We start from the raw sequence: 22,390 nt of genomic DNA on the forward strand, positions 1-22,390 counted from the left end.
CATTCATTGCTCCGCTGCTGAGCGCCGCCGGCCGGCCCCAGGGCTCCGGGGCTGCCCCTGCGGGGCGGGAGGCCGCCATGGCGACCCTGGAGAAGCTGATGAAGGCCTTCGAGTCCCTCAAGTCCTTCCAGCAGCAGCAGCAGCAGTCGCCGCCGCCGCCGCCTCAGCCGCCGCCGCCTCGGCAGTCGTCTCAGCCGCCTCAGCAGCAGGAACCGAAGTCGCCGCCACCGTCCGGGTCGCCGGCCGCCCGCAGCCATGGAGGACTTCATCGTGATCTCGGACGACAGCGGCTCCGAGAGTTCCGGGGGGGCCCGCCCGGGCCGGCCGCGGAGGATCCGCCGGACCCTGTCCCGGGCTCCCGGCGTGCTGCCCCGCCGGACCGTGGTGAGTGAGCGAGCTGCGTAGCCGAGCCGGACCGTGGCGGGTGCGCCGTCTCGACGCGGGCCGCTCATCGCGACCCTCGGCCGGGCCCGCAGCCTCAAGCGTCCCACTGCCCTCACCATGGCGCCTCGCAGCTGGGGCCGCTTCCCGCCTTGCCTCCTGCCCAGGCCGGCAGGATAGCGGTGGGCCTGGACCTTGTCGGCTGGGCCTCGGGGCCCCGCACCCCAAGAATGAGTGGGCTGAGAGGCTGCAGAGGGGCGGCCGTGCACATGGACCACGTCCTGGGGCGGGGCACCCAGGCCGAGGTCGGGGGCCGGCGGTCTGAGGCCCTGCCTTGGGCGTCTGGGACCAAGTCCGGGCTGGGGAGGCGTTCTGGGGTGCGGGAGCACAGGGAGTCCTGGGGGGAGGTCGGACCTCGAGGCGACGACGCAGGGGCGTGTAATTGTCTGGCTTGTGGTGGATACACAGATGTGCAGGGAGGTAACGGGAGCCCAGGCTGGGAGGGAAGGAAGCAAGGGCCTGGGCCATATGGTGGCCGTGCTCCAGGGCCTGGCAGCCGAGTAAGGGGCCCGGTTTTGGAGCAGTGCAGGAAGGTGATTTACTCCTCTTAGTAAGCACCGAGCTCTGCTGGAGTAAAGAGGGAAAGATCGGGTACTATTTCTTTTTCCCTATGGCTTCTTACAAAGTCAGGGCAAAGTAGGGCTTTGTCTTTCTTCCTGAGATGGTGAGTAGAAGAACATCGATGGCCCTGCCTTTCTAGAATCCTCCACAGGTATTTAATGAACCCTGTTATAGACCAGACGTGCTGGGAGCTGGGGCTTTAATGGTGACCATCACATCCGTTATCGCTGTGATAGAATGCGATATATTCAACAAGTGGCTTCTGAGTACTCGAGATGAGAAATAGCAGGCTTTCCCTCTATCTGAGGGAGGGAGGAAGCAGAAATAAAAGAATGATCACACTCTTGTTTTTTTTAATATACATCCTTAACAGAGTTAAAGGAAAACATGACACTTCATATGTACATACTACTTCAAGACAAATCTCCTAACTTCTGCTCTTCCAAACACCCTTCCCAGTAAGTTGGTGGCCCCTCAGTTTCGCTGCGAGTCTCTTATATGTCGCGGTGTAGTGCCAAATGCTAGGTGGTCACTGGAGAGAAGATGGCATGCAGAAGTAATATAGCATGCCATGTTGCCACTGTTCAAGAGGGATTCTCAGTAATTCTCCACAAAGTATTTAGATGAGATGAACAGACATGAGATTTTCAACTTCGTGTGCAAAGGGGTGCTGTGGCAGGCAGTATTTGGGACATCACAGATCCATGACAAATATTTGTTGGATGAAAGAATGGTAGTGAGAGGGAGAGAGCCTAGTTCCGGTGGATGTTTGATAACATCCAGAAGCCAAGTACAAGAAAAGGAGCAGGCTTGGGATGAAGGGAATACTGCATTCAGTTTGGACCTCAGAGGAGCTGAACTCTGGAGAAAAATAAGGAATGGACAGATTTGGTAATGTATAGGGAAGAGAGTACTGAGACCTAACATGATTGAGAAAATCGAGGAAAAGAATATAGAGAGCAAAAACAGGAGGAAAAAATCCCACAGAATAACTCACAACTACTCCTCCAGGCTCCTCTTCTTTCCTCTTGCCTCTTCTCTCATTTGCCCTTAACTTTGTTCTGCGTACCTAACTTCCTTTCCTCACCAGAGCTGTCTGTCTTCCTTCATTACAGTCCAGCTTTCTTCAGTGCACAGATGCTTTATTTCAAGCTGTTGTGTCTATTGCGGCCCTTCACTCACACATATGGGTGCTTTCTCAAATTGCTCATCTCCCTATGACTGTCCAACCAAGCATTTTGATACTGAGTCTTATGAATTAAAGAGAAATGAAAAACAAGTCCCCGGGCATAACACCCAATGTAAATCTTACTTCTCCAGATACTTTTTCAGCTTTCTAAAACATTCCAAGCTCTTTTTATCTTCCTTGCAAATAAGGACAATAGGAAAATCATGTAAAAGATAAGGGACCTAAGAGATTTGCAAGGTTATAAAGCTTAAAGTGCATTTATTTCAGCTCTCCCTGAAAGCCCTGAGGGTCAAAGAGACTTCTGTTCAAATTAGGAATCCCCGCACATAGCAGCTGTGTGAGGTTTGGCAAGTGCTGTCTCCCCCTTCAACCTTGGCTTGTTAATATTCATACCTACCTGGCAGAACCTTTAGAGGTTTTTAATGAGACAGTGCAAGAAAAATACCAGTATAAAGGATAACATTTGCTAACATTGTGTTGTAGCAGACCTGACATTCTCAAACTTGGCAGACAAATTAAGGGGGAAAAAAAGTTTCATAATTTTTTTTTCTTTTACAAATTTTCTAATATTCCCACCTTGCTGCCTGCCCAGGCCAGCAGGATCGTAGTGGGCCTGGGCTGGGTCAGCGGGTGTCAGGGCCCTTACCTCATGAATGAGTGGACTGAGAGGATATCCAACGTGCTTGAATTTAGGAAATCTGAAAAACATCTCCACTCTTAAATAATATTTCTGGACTTCTGGTTCTTAACTTCGGCTTTAGTCTTCATTAAATTTCTGAAATGTGTCTGTTTTCAGTAATACTTACTGCTTTTTTCCCCCTACTTATAAAAACAACATGCTCAGGTCATTTTGACTGACCTCATTACAAAAAATTTAGAAATGTGTGTTAATATTTTAAAGTAGGTCTATCTCATCTTTCATCTATAAATGCATATGTGCACACATACAAACTTGTATGTCCCCACTATGTTTTTGTAAAAATGAAGTTTTGCTCTTTATGTAGTTTTTATATTTTTTATCTTTTCCCACACCAATAAATATCTTCACCAATATTTTAATAAATTTCATTGTGTAGGTTTATAATGTTTATGATCTCCTATTAATGGATATCATGCTAAATTTTCTCTTATAAACAACCAGTGAGGAATTCCCTTATAAATAACCTTGCTCATTTGTTTGTTTAGGCTACATTTCCTCTGAGAAGTGAGATTGCCGAGTCAAAAGGTATGCCTCCTTTAAGGTCTTTGAAATATTTTGCCAAATTTCCTACAGAAATAGTACACTAATTTTGTTTTCTTCAGCTCCTTCCTCCACTACCGGGACATCCATAGGTGTCATCAACTTATTCAGGAAATATTTATTGAACACTTACTAAAGGCACATCTCAGAGATGTTGCTGGTTTGATTCCAAATCATCATAATAAAGCAAATACCACAATTCAGTGAGTCATACGAATTTCTTTGTTTTCTATTCCATATATATATGTGTAAGCGGTGCTGTAGTCTGTTAAGTGTGCAATGTCATTATGCTATAAAAAAAAAAGTACATATCTTAAATATACTTCATTAATTAAAAATGCTAACCATCACATGACCCTTCAGCAAGTTATAATCTTTTGCTGGTAAAGGAAGCCTCGTACCTCGATGTTGATGGCTGCTGACTGAGCATGATGGTGGTTGCTGGAGGTTGGAGTGATTGTCTTAAAATAAGACAATGAAGTTTGCTGCATCAGTTGTCTCATCCTTTCATGAACGATTTCTCTGTAGCATGAAATGCTATTTGATGGGATTTTACCCGCAATATAACTTTCTGAATTGGAGTCTGTTGTCTCAGACCTTGGAACTGTTTAACTACATTTATATAATATTCTAAATTGTTTGTGGCCATTTCAACAGTGTTCACCAGGAGTAGATTTAATCTCAAGAAACCACTTTCTTTGCTCATCTATAGGAAGCAACTCCTCATCAAGTTTTATTGTGAGACTGAGCAATTCAGTCACTTTGTTTGCCTCCACTTCTAATTCTAGTTCTCCATCATATCTACAATTACTTCCTCCACTGAGGATTTTGAAACTACTTAAAGTCATCCACAAGGGTTGAAGATTCTATCTCCTTCCATGAATCACAGCTGTTCTTATTGGCATCTAGGATAGTGAATCCCTTCCAGAAAATTTTCAGTTGACTGCCTGGATTCATCAGAGGACTCTCACTATGGCAGTTATAGCATGTGAAATGTATTTCTTCAATAAGATTAAAAGTCAGAATTGCTCCTTGATTCATGAACCACAGAGTAGATATTAGCGGACTTGAAAACAGCATTAATCTTGTACATCACCAGAGCTATTGGATAATTAGGTGCATTGTTAGTAAGCAGTAATATTTTAAAAGCAATACTTTTTTTCTGAACAGCAGGATTCAAGAGTGGTGTAAACTGAGTTGTAAACAGATGTCATATAGGTTTTAATCTACTTATAGACCACAGGTAGCATAGACTTGGCATAGTTTAAACGGCCCCTGGATTTTTGGAACGATATTGTGTACATTGTATTTAACTTGAAGTCACTTGTGCTAGCCCCTAACCCAGTCCTTTGAGCTTTGAAGGCAGGCATTGACTTCTCCTAGATGGTATCTTCTACCAATACAACTCTGTTTTGTTTGCACTGAAAATCTGTTTTTAGAGAAGCCACCCTCATCAGTGCTTACTATGGCTTCTCCATTAGCATTTGCTATTTCTCCTTACACTTCTATGTTAGAGATAGCTTCTTTCCTTAAACTTCATGAAAAATCCTCTCCTAGCTTCAAACTTTTCTTCTGCAGCCTTCAAAGAAACAATGAGAATTAAGACCTTGCTGTGCTTTGTCAGAGTGCCTGGTATATACAGGTATGCCTTGTTTTACTATACTCTACAGCTACCGTACTTTGTACAAATTGAAGGTTTGCGGCAACCATGTGGAATGTTTTTTGAACAAGACCCTGCCTTCACAGAGCTTTGACATTAGGTAGGTGGTAGTAAGCAATCAACAATCATATAAATGTTATGTCTGATAATAGATTGCTAGGAAGAAAAAAAGTCCTTTTTATTCTTGTTATCTTTGCTGATCTATACCCAGATTCTGTGAGATGTCATGGTTTTGATTTTTCTCTTTAGTTGCATTTCATTCTTTCAGTAAACATTGAATATTTGCTCTGATGCTGGGAATCAGAGGTGAACAAGATAACAATGGATTTATGTTCTAGTATAGAAATATAAGCAATACACTTAAAACAAATAAGTTTCGTGAGACTGGAAACTTTAGGTTGTGTTTTTGTAATCCAATAATCCTGATTTCCTTGTGTGGCCTGCAAGGCCCCATATAACCTGTCCCACACATGCTCATCTTTCCTGAGTCTGTCCTCCATGATATTCCATTCCCACTGGTCTTTTGATTCCCGTTTCCAATTAGCATACCCAGTACTAACTGGACTGAGTGACAAGCAGCCTGTGAAAGCTGGATCTGTCTTAAACAAATCAAAATATGTAAGGGGACAAAAGTGAAATCAGAAAGATAAGTCTGAGAGTTTCTGCAGTAATCCAGACTAGAGATAATGGTAGCTTGGACTTGAATGGTTGTGCGGGCCGAGAGACTAGGAGCACTTAGTAGATATTTAGGAAGTAAAATCAACTGGCCCCAACAACTTAGATGTAGATAATGAGGAAAATGAGGGAATCGAGAATGATTTCCTTCCATTTGGTTGTACTCAGATTGGGATAACTCCATTTTGGGGTTTGTATTAATTAACGTGTATTCTATACTATATGTAATATAGGGTGTTTGTGTTTGAATTTTGTGTTCTTGTCCTATTCAGACATTACTTTTTTACTTTATAAATTTTACTTACATATAAAGAGTCTTTATGGGTTGGACTGGGTTCTAACCTCGCCACAAAATGTTACCTAAATTGGAAATAGGGCCATTGCTGGTCTAGTCAGTAAAGATGAGGTTTAATCCATTATGATCAATATCTTATGAAACACTATAAGAGAATGTAAACACAGAGGAAGAACACCATGCGGAAGCAAATATGGGAGTTTCGCAGCTAGAATTCAAGTATTACTGGTGATACCAGAAGCAAAGAGAAAGACATAGAATGGAGTCACTCCTAGATCCTCACAGAGAACCTGTAGTAATTTGTACTGGGAGACTTGTGCAGCCACCACTGTCTCACTTGGCACATTTCTCCCCAAACTTTAATTTTTTTTAAAGAATTCATTTTTTAAAAATATTTATTTATGCATACAGAATTGGGGTACAAGCCAGAGGTGCAGGGGCAATGAATGGATCACCAGAAACAGAGTGGAGAGCAGAACAGGCAGATTGACGAAATACACTGTTGAGGAGAACAGCGGACAAGACAGGAGAGGTCTGCTGTGCCATGTAGATCACCTCCAGGGCTGGGGATCAAACTCGCACTGAAGCAGCTGCAGCTAGCTTGCCACAAAGTTTAATTTTTTAGTTTTATTGCAGAAGTTTTATTTTTTTTCTTTTTTTTTTTTTTAGAAGTTTTATATTTTTATGCCATCAACTCTGTCATTCTTTCCCTTTATGATTTTTGTCTTTGTTGTCATGCTTACAAATAATTTTCATTAGGAGCTAGTGGTGAGTGGAAAATGTTGGATTTTAGTCGAAATGATACATGTAACCCTTGCTTCATGTTACCAGGCAGCATTCCCTAGAAGAAAAATGGGGACCAACAAATAGCCTTCAGATTTTTGACAATAGAAGTGATATTATCACAGGCTATAAGTAGATAATAAGGATATTTCTCCCTTTTACACTTCACATCTTCCTTTCCTTCACAAAATAAAGGTTGAGGTCCTCAGATTGGAATCAGGCTCCTGCTTATAGTGAACTTCATCATCCACTTTATAGGAATCTACAGGGGTGGGACAGCTTTTGGGCAAAAACATATTCTTCAAGACTTTTGAGTACAAATCTGTTTACTGTGTTCACAGTGATGCTACACTGCATGGAAGAGGTAACTGTGAGAGGACCGTAGGAAAGGGTTAGAAGGGGTTCTTGTATATTTGCTTCTGGTATATCGATAATTATTTTAAAATAAAAAGGGTTTGTAGAGGGAGGGGAGAAAATAAAAAGTGTTCAGTTTGGAAAAGAAAATATGACTAAATGTTCTCCGTTGTCATAATAATCTATATAGGAAAAAAAAAACTACAATTGACCAAAGAAGACCTCCTGTAATTAATAAATGACAGTAACAAGATTGCAGGGTCAATTTACAAAAATCAGTCCCTTTCCTCTATGCCAACAGTAAAAAATTGGAGTTTGAAGTCAAAAACTTCAGTTAACCTGAAGTTACCTAGACTTAAAACTCGTTACCTAGACTTAAACTTAGGGAGAACTTAAAAATGACCACTTGACATTACACCTTTAAAAATTTAGCATTTGGGATCCTCCCTGGTGGCACAGTAGGTTAAAGTGCAGCACTGCAGGCTGGCCGCAGCCACTTTAGTGTGAGTTCAATCCCCAGCCCTGGAGATGATCCACAAGTGTGGCAGACCTCTCCTGACCTGACCTGTTCCCCACTCTGTCTCTGGTGAATCCTCTCACCACCCCTGCACCTCTGGCCTGCACCCCAGTTCTGTATGCATAAACAAAATCTTTTTAAAAAATTATATTCTACTATGGAAAACTGTTTGGAGGTTTCTCAAACTGCTAAAAATGGAGCTTCCATATGGCCCATCAATCCCACTCCTCGGTATATACCCAAAAGACACAAAAACACTGATTCAAAAAGACACCTGCACCCCCATGTTTATTGCTGCTTTATTTACAATAGAAAAGACATGGAGTCAACCCAAATGCCCAAAAGTAGATGACTGGATTAAAAAGACATGGTACATATACACAATGGAATATTACTCAGCAATCAAAAAAAACCACTCAGGGCTCTCCCTGGTGGCACAGTGGGTTAAAGTACAGCACTGACAAGCTAAAACCACTTCAGTGTGAGTTCGATGCCCACCCTGGAAGTGATCCACATGGTACAACAGACCTCTCCTGACCCGCCACTGCTCCCCTCAGCAGTGTACTTCGTCAGTCGACCTGTTCTGCTTCCCACTCTGTCTCTGGTGAATCCTCTCACTGCCCCTGCATCTCTGGCCTGTACCCCAGCTCTGTATACATAAATAAATCTTTTGTAAAAAAGAAAAAAGGTAAATTCATGCCTTTTGCAGCAATAGCAACATGGATGGAGCTGGAAGGTATCATGCTTAGTGAAATGAGCCAGAAAGAAAAAGAAAAATACCAGATGGTTTCACTCATAGAAGGAGCATAAAGGACCAAGGGGGGAAATAATAATGAACAACTATATACCAGAGACATTTTACAGGGGTGGAGTAGGGAATAAGATCAAAAAATGGGGGGTGAGGGGAATGCACTGGGCTATGGTGATGGCACACAGTTGATTTGGTGGTGGGAAGCCCATGGGGATTACAAATGAGATGGAAAAGACACAAAATGACATAAAAAAAACTAGTTATTATTTTTAAAAAAAAGGTATTCTTTTAAAAAATTAACATTTGGGTATAAATCTAACCATATGTATAAGATCTGTAAAACGAAAATTATAAAACTGATGAAAGTTTTCAGATAACTAAGTAAATGGAGAGATATTCCATGATCGTGCATGGGCAGCTTTAATGTTGTCAACATGTCAGTTCTTAGAAAATTTGTCTGTAGATTTGACACAACCCCACTCAAAATCCTAGCAAGCTTTTTATGGGTATCAATTAACTTATTCTAAAGGAAAATGAAGAGTAACAGAAGAGTGCTATTACCTGACTTCAAGACTTAGAACAAAGCTACACTCATCTAGATAGTGTTGGTATTGGTGAAATAATAGGCAGTTCAGTGTCATAGGATAGAGAGTCAAAAAATAGACCCACACTGATATAGTCAACTTTGGCAAGAGAGCAAAAGTAATAACAAATGGAACAAAGATTGCCTTTTCAACAAATGGTGCTGGGATAACTGACATTCCAGCCAAAAAAATTAATTTAAACACAGACCTTAGACCCTTAACTAAAATTATCCCAAAGTGAGCAATAGATTAAATGTGAAAAGCAAAACTATGCAATCCTAGGGGAAAAACCTAGATTATGAGGTTTCATACTAGATGGTATTCAATGAATTTTTTGACATAACACCAAAGACATGAACCATAAAAGAAATAATTCCTAGCCTGAACTTAATCAAAATTAAGAACTTCTGCTCCAGGAAAGATAATTTCAAGTGAATAAGAAGACAAGCTACAAACTGGGGGAAAATCGTTGCAAAAGACTTATCTGATAAAAGACTATACAAAAGACTTATCTGATAAAAAAACTATACAAAGAACTCTTGAAAGTCAACACGAAAACAAAGCTCAACACTGGGCAAAAGACTAAACACTTTACAAAAAAAGACATACAGATGGCAATATAAAAAGATGTTCAACATCATACATCATTAGGGAATTACAAATTAAAACATACTACATATCCTTTAGAATAGCCAAAAATCATAAACACTGACAACAAATGCTGGCAAGAGTGTGGAGCAACAGGAATTCTCATTCGTTGCTATTGGTATGCAAAAATGGTACAGCCACTTTGGAAGACAATTGACTTTTTTTTTTTTGTACAAAACTTAATATACTTTTGCCATATGATCCAGCAGTCTTGTTCTTTGATTGGTATACGTCAGTTCAACTCTTAAATAAATTGAAACATTTCAATTCACAGGTTTTGTACACCAAACCTATATATAGATATTACAGAAGCTTCATCTTAATTGCCAAAACGTGGAAGTAATTAAGGTGTCCTTCAGGAAGTATTGGGTAAATAGACTAATATATCCAGGCACTGGTCCATTATTGCTGAGGAGAAATGAGCTATCAAGCCATGAAAAGACATGGAGAAAAATTAAATGCATTATTACTACATGAAAGGAACCAGTCTGAAAAGGCTACATATTGTAGGATTTCTGGAAACAGTGAAAATAGATCAGTGATTGCCTGGGGTAAGTGAGGAGGGAGGACTGAATAGAAAAATGTAAATGACCAGACCTGGTCTTGCTCCACCCTAGAAAGCAAAACTCAGAACCACAAGGATGTCTTTGCACAAAGAAGTTTATTTGAAGTGACCAGTAAGGGCATCGGCAGGATTAGACCCTTAAAAACTGGCTCCCTGAATGGCTAGAGTGCTGTGATTATATGGGGGAGAGAAAGAAGAAGGAATGTGAGGAAGTGCTGAAAGTTAAGGGAATAAAGGATTTTGCATTCCCAGGTTTGAGGATGTGTGGGCATTGTAGGTATTACAAGTTTATGGGTTTAGCAGAGAATGTTTTTCAGGGCTAACATTCTGTCTTTATTATCAACTAGTAGGACACAGACAATTTTGTTAGAGATGTAACACAGTGTTCAAGGTCTCTGGGAATGCAATTGGAGGAAAATACATAAAATAATGGTAGGGACAGATTAGGAAGAACAAAATGTTGCTAGAATTTAATTCTGTTTAGGGCCTCCCTGGTGGCAAGGGGTTGTTTCAGCCCTATGAAGCTATCACCATCCAGTGCAGCACAAGTTCCCCACCAGGTTGCTGACCCACTTGGAGCAGCAGACCTCTCCTGTCTTGCCTGCTGCTCCTCTCAGCAGTGTATTGCATTCAATCCGTCTGTTCTGCCCCCCACTCTGTCTTCAGCTGATCCGCTCACCCCTGAAACCTCTGGTTTACACCCCAGTTCTTGTATGCATAAATAAAACTTTAAAAAATAATTTATTTCTGCTTAGTTCTTTAATCTTAGTAATGAACTTAGTAATGCTTAGTAACTTAAGTCTGCTACTTTTCTAACAACTTTAGGTTATAGGTTTTGAGTCTGGGAGTGGACTACAAAACTACAGAATTTTTCAGGCAGTGAACTGATCTATGTGATATTACAGTGGTAGATACATGTCTTTATACATTTGTCAAAACTGTGTACAACCCCAAGGCAAGTGTCAATTTTGCTGTGAACATAAAATTGGCTCAAATATTACAGAATTATATACAGTGAAAATTAGCATAGTATTAATTCCCCAACTCATATGTCTGGTATTTTTTTTCTTATTATGTATTTCTTTTTCAACTCAAGCTTTATCGAGGTATAAATAACAAAATTATAAGATAATTGACATGTACATTGTGGTGATACAATATACACTACATTGTGAAAGGATCTACCCTATCTAGTTGCAAAGTTTTTTAGTCAAAGTTTTATACATTATAATTGAAGTTTGGTATCACTTGTCACAAATCTAAAAACAAACATTTTAAATGAGAAGGTTAATTTAGGAAGACCTAACCATTCCCACATAATAGGGTCTTTTTGCCAATAATGGAAAAACTACTTTATTTAAGTACTTAAGCTTTTTATGTTTTCTTCATACAGGTCTTGAAACTTCTTAGAAAGTTTATCCCAGAGTTTTAAGCTTTCTTTTATTAAAATATGTTTATTGAGAGGTATATCACACACATACACACACAATAATGTAAGAAAAAATAGTAGAGGGAGGGCCCTCCCTGGTGGCAGTGGATTAAAGCACAGCACTAAGAAGCTATAGCCACTCCAGCATGAGTTTGATCTCCGCCCTGGAGGTGACCCACATGGTGCAGCAGACCTCTCCTGACCCGCCCACTGCTACCCTCAGCAGTGTACTTCATCAATCTGCCTGTTCTGCTCTCCACTCTGTCTCTCACTGCCCCTGCACCTCTGGCCTGTACCCCAATTCTGTATGCATAAATAAATAAATCTTAAAAAATATATAGTAGAGTGAATAAAGCTAAAGCTCATGCAGCCATGTTGCTTTTACAAGGTGTTGCTTGAGTCTATATAAATTCCGTGCCACCCTACCTCTTCCCAACTACTTCCTGATTTTCATGGTATTCGCTTGCTTTCTCTATAGTTTTACCACTTGTATGTATAATGTAAATAATACAGTTGACTTTTACCTTCTATAAAAATTTTATGTGAATAGACTAAAAGAAAACTCTGGTTCTCTGTTCTGATTTTTTGTGTGTAGGATTTTTTTTTCCTCACACTGCAACTCTCTGGGAACCTACCATTTTCTTCAATTCTGACACTCCCCAGAGCTAGTATAGGACCTCTTTTGTAAAGGACTCAGTCCCACAAGCCTAACCCCATTTCAGATGCCAGTCATAGAAGTGGGTCCTCAAAATACCCACTCTTCTGTTCAACTTGACTACAAATTGAGTCTCCTCATAGCCTTTGCCTAAGATTTGATTATTTTATATATAGTGAGTCATAGAATTGAGGTAAATTACTTGTTATTACCAGTTAATTATAAAGGAAACAGATGAACAGCCAGATCCATAGGGAAAGGATTTGGCTTGAGGGAGTGGCTCTGAAAATTCTAACTCTTCAATAATATGATGGCTTGTCTGGGAACTATCTCCAATCCAGCCATCTAAGGGCTTATAACCATTAGTCATCACTTACACTCAGAAAATTACAAAGCTTTTAGAAGTTCTGTGCCAGGAACCATGAATAACAACCAAATATATATTTCTTATTATATGACAGTATCACAAAAATCATATTGTATGTTTATTATCTTTTGTCTTACTTTTACCCCAATATTATATAATCATTATTGCATATATCTTTTATTAATCATTTTCACTATCAACATCTTTTTACTACCAACATCACAAGTGTGTCTTAAAACTTTGTGTTGTTTTGATAAACAAATTTTAATGTAGTAAGATGTTTTTAAGGATGGTATTTTGTGTCTTATTTAAGAAATCATCCTTACACTGAGGTTATAAAGATATATTTTCTAATTTTTTTCTAAAGGATTCTTACTTGAATTTTTCATTTTTAAGTCTGGAACTGATTTCTGGTTTTGGTGTGAAGTTAATATCTACTTTCATTTTTTACCCCAGTATAAATAACCTGTTCTAGTACTGTCACAGGGTTGTTGAGACCTTCAACTCAAGGTCTAATTCACACTGGCAAGAGAAAGTAAGAGTTTTATTTATGCAAGAGCAACAGGTTCCAAGGAGACCTTCTTAAGGGAGTGCCACCCTGGACAAGATGTAGTTTTTGCTTTTTACTAGCAGTAGGGTTGGCAGGGTCATGACTACCAGAGGAGTTGGTGAAATGTTTTCTGGGAGGTCCTCTAGTGCACAGGTACAATTGCACAACATGCCTTCTCATACATTGCATGTATAAGCATTTGAACTCTCCATCGGTGTGCCACTTAGCATATTAATGAAGACCTTTAGGTAAGGTTCTTCTCCTCCACATGGGTACTCTGTGTCCGTACCCATCAGGAACCAAACTCTTTTGGACTTCTTAAACTACAAAGTCCCCTTGAGCTGAAAATCATTCTCCTTTGAGCTGACATATTTTTGTCAAACAGTAAAATCTGATAAGAAAATTAAGAAATTAAAGAAAAGGCACAAATAACCAAGATCAGGAATGAAAAAGAAACACATGAGAAAACATTACAATACATTACAAATAACTTTGTTAAAAACATTTTTGTTAAAATCTTAGAAACTTGGGTGGAATAGTAAAATTACTGGAAAAATAAACTTGGCAAAACTGACTCCAGAAACTGGGTGGTGAGTACATAGAGGATCACTATATAATTCAGTCTATATTTTTCACATGTGTGAAATTTTTTATAATGCAAAGACATTTTAAAGCTGACTCAGGAAACAAACTCAAAACTAATTCTTTAATAAATGAAAACAGGGCCTTTCCTGGTGACACAACGGGTTAGGTTGCAGCACTGCAAACTGGCTGTAGCTGCTTCTATGCAAGTTCGATTCCCTGCCCAGAGCTGACCCACATGGCGCGGCAGACCTCTCCTGACCCGCCCGCTGCTCCCCTCAGCAGTGTACTTCGTAGATCTGCCTGTTCTGCTCCCCACTCTGTCTCTGGTGAAGCCTCTCACGGCACCTGAGCCTCTGGTCTGTACCCCAATTCTGTATGTACAAATAAACAAATCTTTAAAAAAATAATAATAATACACCAACAATAACAACAAAAATTAACCAATATAAACTTGTAATCTTTAATCTTAGTGGGTTTTGAGAGATACTTTATTTTAAAAGTAATTATCTGTGGTTATTGATCTATTTAGCTTTCTATTATTTCTTGAGTAAGTTTTGAGGTTTCTTATTTTCCATAGTCATTCTTTTCATCTGGATGTTTCAACTGATTAGGAAAAAATATTTTTTAATCTTCATAATAGATATGATTATATTCAATTTTTGTTACTAGTGTTCTTCATTTAGGCTAACTGGAGATTTGTCTATTTTATGGGTCTTTAAAAGAAGTTAAGTTTTTGTTTTCTTGATTGATTCTATTTGGCTTTGGTCTTTTAATAACACTTATTTCTCCCTTCATCTTTTTTTTTTTAAAGATTTATTTATTTGTACATACAGAACTGGGGTACAGCCAGAGGCTCAGGGGCGGTGAGAGGCTTCACCAGAGACAGAGTGGGGAGCAGAACAGGCAGATTGACGAAGTACACTGCTGAGGGGAGCAGAGGGCGGGTCAGGAGAGGTCTGCGGCGCCATGTGGTCACCTCCCGGGCAGGCGGGGATCGAACTCATGTGGAAATGGCTTAAGCTTCTCAGTGCAGTGCTTTAACCCGCTGTGCCACCAGGGAGGGCTTCTCCCTTCATCTTTTTAAAGTTTCTTTCTGTGCCCCCTCTTTCTTTGCTCTCTCCCATCCTGCTTTTTGGTTTTGTTTGATTGTATTTTTTTCCTGATTTCTTGACTTGGGTGTTTCCTTAATTTACATCTCATCTTTCCTAATAACAAAGACACCTAAGGTTACAGATTATTCTTTGGAATAACTTTGGGACTAGCCTTTGTTTTTTGGCTTGGTTTGGTTTTATGATTTCATCTTTATTTATTCTTGACAGGTAATATATTACTAGGATTCATGCTTCAAAAAGTATAAAAAATATACCTAGTGATGTTTCTCTTGTCTTTCTGTCCTGTCATCATTCAGCTATTGCTGCTACTGCTTTTTCTCTTTCTCTCCCCACTGCTCCCTTAGTTGTTCTTCCTGAGATATTCCAATCATACATAAGCAAGTCCATGTATATCCAGTTACTTCTCCTTTCCATCACAAGTAACAGCATACTCAATAGAGTTCTATATCTTGCTTTGTTTTTTTTTTTGATATCTTAGACATTGCTTTCTATCTGTCACAAAATTTCCCCTTTTCTTTTTTTAATGCCTGCACAATAGTCCACTGTGTTTAATATCATAATTTGTTTAGTTAGTCCCTATTGTTCATCCTGTAGGTTTTGAAAAGTAGTGAATTCCTCATTAATTTCTAAATAGCTTAGCATTTCATTGAGTCCTTCTTTGACCCCAAAGTTACTTAGAAAATTGTTTTTCATTTCCAAGTCGTTAATTCTTTTTATTACTGTTGTCTCATTGTAATGCATTGTTATCTGAAATGTAGCCTATAACATTTTTTAGCTTTTGTACTTTAAAATTTTTAAATATTTCATGTATCCAACTTTATGCTTACTTTTACAAGTTTGTAATGATAATTCAAATCCTCTATAACATTATGTTAATTCTGAGAGATGAATAGTAATGTAAGCTGTATAACCACTGCAGAAAATACTTGGCAGTTTCTTAAGAAGGTAATTATGAACTTACCATGTGGCCCAACAATTGCACTCCTAGCTATAGACCCATGAGAATTTAAATATGTTCACACAAAGCTTCAGCACAAATATTTGTAGTATTCATGATGAATAATTGGTAATAACCCAAATATCTATCAGCTGATAAATAAATAAAACATAGCAGTATCTCCATGCAACAGAGCCATAAAAAGGAGTGAAACACAGATAAATCTTGAAAACATTTATGCTAAGTAAAAAAACAACAAACACAAAAGGCCATGTTTTAGGATTCCATTTATACGACATATACAGAACAGGTAAATCCACAGAAATGGAACAGGACATCCAACTCAGATAGCTGGAGATTGATCTAGATATAATATTGATAATATGTAGCTAGAATAAGGTACACGAATCTACAGCCCCATCCAGACTCCCGAAATCTGTAAATTAAACTAAACTTACTGCCCCTCTAGTTTCCTACTCCTTAACTCCTCTAAAGAACTACACAGTAAGAAAAAGCCTACATGGTAACCTTACCCAAGGAAAAAACTAAAGTATCTTTAGGGTTGGGAGCTTGAAACAGGAAAGGGGAGTCTTGGTTTAGTTGATGGTTCTAGTTTCTTGGAGTAATGAAGCCCTCCCTTCCTCCTGTGGCAGAGTTGATGCTAGGTGGAATGAAGTTTGAAGCATCCCTATTGTGTTCACTCTTGTTGAAAGCATGTGAAGTGTGGATGATCAGTTTCCCTCTTCAGAATTATTTCAGTTTACCTGATATTTCTTGAGCACTTTGTAATTTGTTAGATGCTGAGCCAGTCGTACTATGCTAGGTCCTAGTGGGAAAGATAAGCAACTAATATTGGAATATTTTAAAGACTCATGGTCCAGGAATTTATGTCTTCAGTAGTGTGGTTGATTTTAAAGGACTCCACTAAAAACAAACAAAAAGAAAACCCATTAGACCCTGAGTGAAACCAGTTATGCTGGGCTGCTAGCAGGAATTCACAGAAATATCCAAGGAGAAAGGTAAAGCCAAAACCATGAGCTGAACCTGGAGATGTGAACAGCAAACCCCTAAAACAATAGTCAAGAGCTTACAGGTATAGATGAATCTGGGTTCTTCTCTGACTATTTTATAATTAAATTTTATTTTTGGTCAAAGAAATATTTAATGACTTGGAGAGTTAAATAGTCCAAACACATTTGTAACAGCAACAAAAAAGTAGTTTTCTGCTCTAACCTCTCCTTATCACAGATTTCTGATACCTAGAAACCTATATAGATTTTAACTTTGTAGACTTTTATTCTAGTGTTTACTTCTGACATGCTTATAAATGTGACATGCTTAGGGCCTCCCTGTGGTGCAGGGGTTTAAAGTCTCAGTGCTATCATGCTATCACCAGCCACTGTAGCATGAGTTTGATCCCCAGGTAGAGAGCTGACCCACATGGCACAGCAGACCTTTCCTATCTCACTCACTGCTCCCCTCAGCTGTGTATTTCAGTAGGTCTGCCTCACTGTCTCTGTGAACCCTCTTATCCTCCTCCCCAGCACCTCTGGGCTATATCATTTTAGTTATTGTATGCATAAATAAATAAATAAATAAAATCTTTTTTATTTTATAATAGTTTATTTTTACATATTTTTGTGCATTTTTCCATCTCAGTTTAAATAAAATAAATCTTTAAATACCAATTGACATGATTATAAATTTCTATCCCGTGATTTTTCCTTCTTGCATATCTATTGACTGAAAGATGAAAGTTTAGCTGTCTTACACACTGCTCCTCTCACCCCAGTGGACTCAGTTCTTCCTGTCTTTACAACTGAATTAGGGTTTTTGGTTTAAAGCAACGTGATCATGGCTTAAAATAATAACATATGAGTATTGCTCTTAGTAAAGCCACAGAGTAACAATGCTTCCTTTCTTGGTCAAAAATCTTCTTAGAATTAATAATTGCTGTGTTTTTATTTACTTATTTTTCTGTTGCCTGTCTTTGCACAGATTAGAAGACCCCAAAGGCTATCTAGATACTCTGTATGTCTGTGGCTTGACATTGGGGGTCTTCACAGTGATCAGGTAGGATGCTGCATAACCAAGCCCTTCTACCATTGCAACCCAACCACAATACACCTCTCAAAATAGTAGAACATTTAGTACTTAAGATATTTGTTATTATTTTCTTCTTGCAACCATGGAATGGTAGTATGCTGGGCCCACTGCTTGGCTCCTGTCCTTGGACTTCCTTTCACTATTTTCTAGGAATTCCTATATTGAAGTGCCTGGTTCCTGAACTTCTATGGTCTTACTTCCTGACTGACTCCCTCATTTCATGTAGTATATATTTCAATAGCTTCCTCTAAAAGGGAAAGTGAGATATAAACCATCAGAATTACTTTTCCTATCTATAAAGGTTACTGTTCTACACTCACCCCCATGAGAGTTTGGCAGTGCAAAGAATTCTAAGTTGGAAACATTTCCTGCCAAATTTTGAAGCCACCCTCTCATTGTCTTCCAGCTTCCAGTGTTGCTGTTGAGGAGTATGATGGCATTTTTATTTTGTCCCTCCAATGTGACTCTTCCATTTATATTTGGAGGGAAAGGAAAAGTACCAGAAACTTTCAGAAATTTAAGACTTACAATTTAAACTAATGCAGAAACCCCGAAGAAAACTATTGTGATTTCCAACCTCTAGTAATTTTTTAAAGGTATATAATGTAATTAATATTTACCTACAGGGTTGCTGTGAGGTATCTAGGTCCAAAAATAGGATTTATGAGGAGGGGAAAAGTCTGCTAGACTTATTGCCAAATTTCATTCTGCACATGTGAGCTGTTGGGGAACCTTCATTATCTATAAAATTTAAGCAGAGTAATGTGTAGTAGAAATACAATTCAGTTAGGAATACTAGGAGAGGATAATCAACAAATATTGCTATAGTAAATATATTGACATCATTTGTTGAGGTACAAAAACTGTAAGTTACTAAAGATACAGTGTATTAATGGGGGAGAAGATAATCAAGTGCTCAGTGATATGCACTACAGTGATTTTACAATATACAGAATACTGTGGAAATATTGAAGAGGGGAATAATTAACTCTTTAAGGTTTGGAGAGCAGTGCAAAGATTTTTATTTCAATCTATAAAACTGCCTCACCTGCTAAAATATTCGTTAAGGCTCCAGTAAAAAAATAAAGAAAAGAAAAAGAATTTATTCTTGAAAGATAACTACTTAGACAATATCTGTGAGGTTATTACTCTTTTACTACATTTCCTAATCATTTGCCACTTGGAATGTAGAACCTGATTTTTTATTATTTTGGAAGGTCAGAGGGCAGAGATAAAAGGACAATATAATAGCATCAATTAGGGAGGAGTCCCCAGAAGCAAAAAATATCACAGGAAGTGTAAATCCCAAAATTAAGAGTTTAATCTCTTTCCTTAAAAGAAAGTAATAGTAATATTGCATTGATGATATTTAATGTGTGTATGTGTGTGTATATATATGATGACAATAATGAAAGAGATATGGCACAGGATAAAATGAATAATATTTTTTTTATTATTTTTTCTAAATTCACCAGAGTAAATTGAATTTGTAATCCCAAAAGCAGTCACTGTAAACGCAATAAAAGATATACATCTAGAAAACCAACACAGAAATTAAAATGGAAGCTTGAAAATAAACATGTTAACTCAAAGGGAGATAGGAAAGAAGGAAGAACAAGGAACAACAAATAGGATGAACAGGAAACAGATGTCATGAATGTAGATTTAAAAGCAAATATGGCACCAATTAAATCTAATCAAAAGGCAGAGCTTGTCAGTCTAGATAAAAAGTAGTAATAGCTTATTTTTACACTTTTTAAAAAGATTTATTTATATATACATACATTCTTATATGCATAACTAAATCTTTTTTTAAAAAATGAAAACAAATTAATATCCCTCATAGACATTTAAAAATTCTCAGTTAAGTGTTGATACATTAAATCCAGCTATGAAAAAAGAATAATTCTTTTTTTTAAAGATTAATTTATTTATGCATACAGAACTGGGGTACAGGCCAGAGGTACAGGGGCGGTGAGAGGATTCACCAGAGACACAGTGGGGAGCAGAACAGGCAGATTGACAAAGTACACTGCTGAAGGGAGCAGGGACAAGACAGGAGAGGTCTGCTGCACCTCCGGGCAGGGATCACCTCCGGGCAGGGATCAAACTTGCACTTAAGAAGCCATAGCAAGCTTTGCAGTGCTGCGCTCTAAAACTGTTACACCACCAGGGAGGACCCAAAAGAATAGTTCTTCTTAACCAAGTGGAGTTTTGTCCAGTATTAGTTTAATATTAGAAAATCAATGAGTATAATTTTGATATTAATAGTACAGATGAAAAAAATCATAATTATTCAATGGGGGTAGTAAACTTGATGAAACTTAACCATCTAAAAACCTCAGAAAACAAGAAAAAAAAGAAAAATTTTTCAACCTGATACTGAAACGTGAAAGTACTAGAGCTTGGGCCTCCCTGGTGGTACAGGGTGTTAAAGTCTCAGTGCTGTCAAGCTATCATCAGCCACTGCAGCATGAGTTCCATTCCTGGCTATGGAAATGACCCACATGGCGTAGCAGACTTCTCCCATCTTAATGGCTTCTTCCCTCAGCAGTGTATTTCAGTAGATCTGCCTATTCTTCTCCCAACTCTGTCACTTCTGAATCCTTTCATCATCTCCCAACCCCACCTCTGGCCTTCATCCCAGTTCTTGCATGCATAAAATAAGTCTTTAAAACTAAGCAATAAGGCCCTCCCTGGTGGCACAGCGGGTTAAAGCACAGCACTGAGAAGCTAAAGCCACTTCCTCATGAGTTCGATTCCCTCCTGCCCCGGAGGTGACCACATGGCATGGCAGATCTCTCCTGACCCGCCCGCTGCTCCCCTCAGCAGTGTACTTTGTCAATCTGCCTGTTCTGCTCCCCCTCTGTCTAATGGTGAAGCCTCTCGCTGCCCCTGAGCCTCTGGCCTGTACCCCAGTTCTGTATGCACAAATAAATAAATCTTTAAAAAAAAATAAGCAGTAAAACTCGAGTTTACATTATGTTTAAAGGTGAAAATATTAAATTCTTTACTTGTTCAAGAACAGTACTTATATTGGGCATTATACTCAATGCCTTTGCCATTGCAGTAGGTCACCCCCAAAAAGGCATATAGATTGGAAAGAAAGAAGTAAAACTTCATTATTTGTAGATAGCATGAATGTTTATATAGAAAACCCCAAGAAATCTACAAAAGGTTTACTTGAACTAGAAAACGAATATAGCAAGGTCAGAAGATGCAGGAAGATACATGTAAATCAACTGTATTTCTATATACTAGCAATTGTTAATTGGAAAATGACATAAAATATATTTTCAGTAGCATTTTTAAATGTTAAATTCTTTGGATGCAGGGGGCTTTGAGGAAGTTAATTTATTCTGAAACAAGAAGTATTCTGAAAGAATTTCACACAGAGTGATAGCTGTGCTGAAGCTTAAAAGATACAAAACTTCCAAACAATCAAAGGGATAGTAATCATTCCAGGGAAAAGAAAGAATATAAACAAGATAAATGTACTTGAGAAAACAAGGCACATTTAGGAATCCATAGTAGTTCTGTGTGATTTGATCATATAAGGAGAGAGTCAGGGAGAGACTATAGGCAAGTACAGGCTTTTAATGAAGGACCTTATGAATCTGACAAAGGTATTTGTGGTCAGTTTCAAGTGCAAGACATGCTAATGTTGCATGTTTTTTTTTAAGACTTATTTATTATGCATACAGAACTGAGGCACAGGCCAGAGGTGCAAGGGCAGTGAGAGGATTCACCAGGGGCGTAGTGGGGAACAGAATAGGCAGATTGATGAAGTACATTGCTGAGGGGAGCAGAAGGTGAGACAGGAGAGGTCTGCTGCACCATGTGGGTCACCTCCTTGGCCAGGGATTGAACTCATAAAGCACTTGTGCTGAAGTGGCTGTGGCTAGCCTCATAATGCTGTGCTTTAACCCACTGCACCACCAGCGAGAACCCTAATGTTGCATTTTAGCTACTGGCATGAAAGAGAAATTGAGTCAGACTCTCAATGACCTACAGCTATTTATGTTGGATTCATCTAGCAGTATAGGAGCCACCAATGGCAGTGATACTTTATGATTGTTTCCTAGAAATGAGACATTGAGTTTCACCAAACAATTCCTATTCCAACCTGAGGTGCACACCAACTTGTCACTTGACCCACATAGAATTCTGTGCCCTACTTTGGCGCCATTCATAGTGATGACTGTCACATCTATTAAGAGAAATAGCATAGTAACTGTGGTAGGCATAACAATTGATACCTACCCTGCCAGTACCCAACCAAGTGAGGAGACACCAGGAAAGTAGAAAAAAATTGTTCGAGGATCATGGCACAGTGTTTCATGGCACATCAGACTTTGTGAACTGCATGATATTTTTGTCAAGGAA

General features: G+C 38.8%; 1 protein-coding gene across 1 annotated transcript in view; it reads left to right on the forward strand.

Moving 5' to 3' along the window:
• The first annotated feature begins 6 nt into the window (after positions 1-6).
• The window catches only part of SIMC1 (SUMO-interacting motifs containing 1), a 56,149-nt gene continuing 33,765 nt past the window's right edge, over positions 7-22,390 (forward strand). Inside the window, exon 1 of the mRNA XM_004679550.2 lies at positions 7-384. Coding sequence (XP_004679607.2) covers positions 256-384 — 129 coding nt within the window. The 5' untranslated portion in view covers positions 7-255. The remainder of the gene's footprint in view (positions 385-22,390) is intronic.

Source organism: Condylura cristata, unplaced genomic scaffold, assembly GCF_000260355.1.
Source record: "Condylura cristata isolate star-nosed mole 26May11 unplaced genomic scaffold, ConCri1.0 scaffold00008, whole genome shotgun sequence".
NCBI classification, from domain to species: Eukaryota; Metazoa; Chordata; class Mammalia; order Eulipotyphla; family Talpidae; genus Condylura; species Condylura cristata.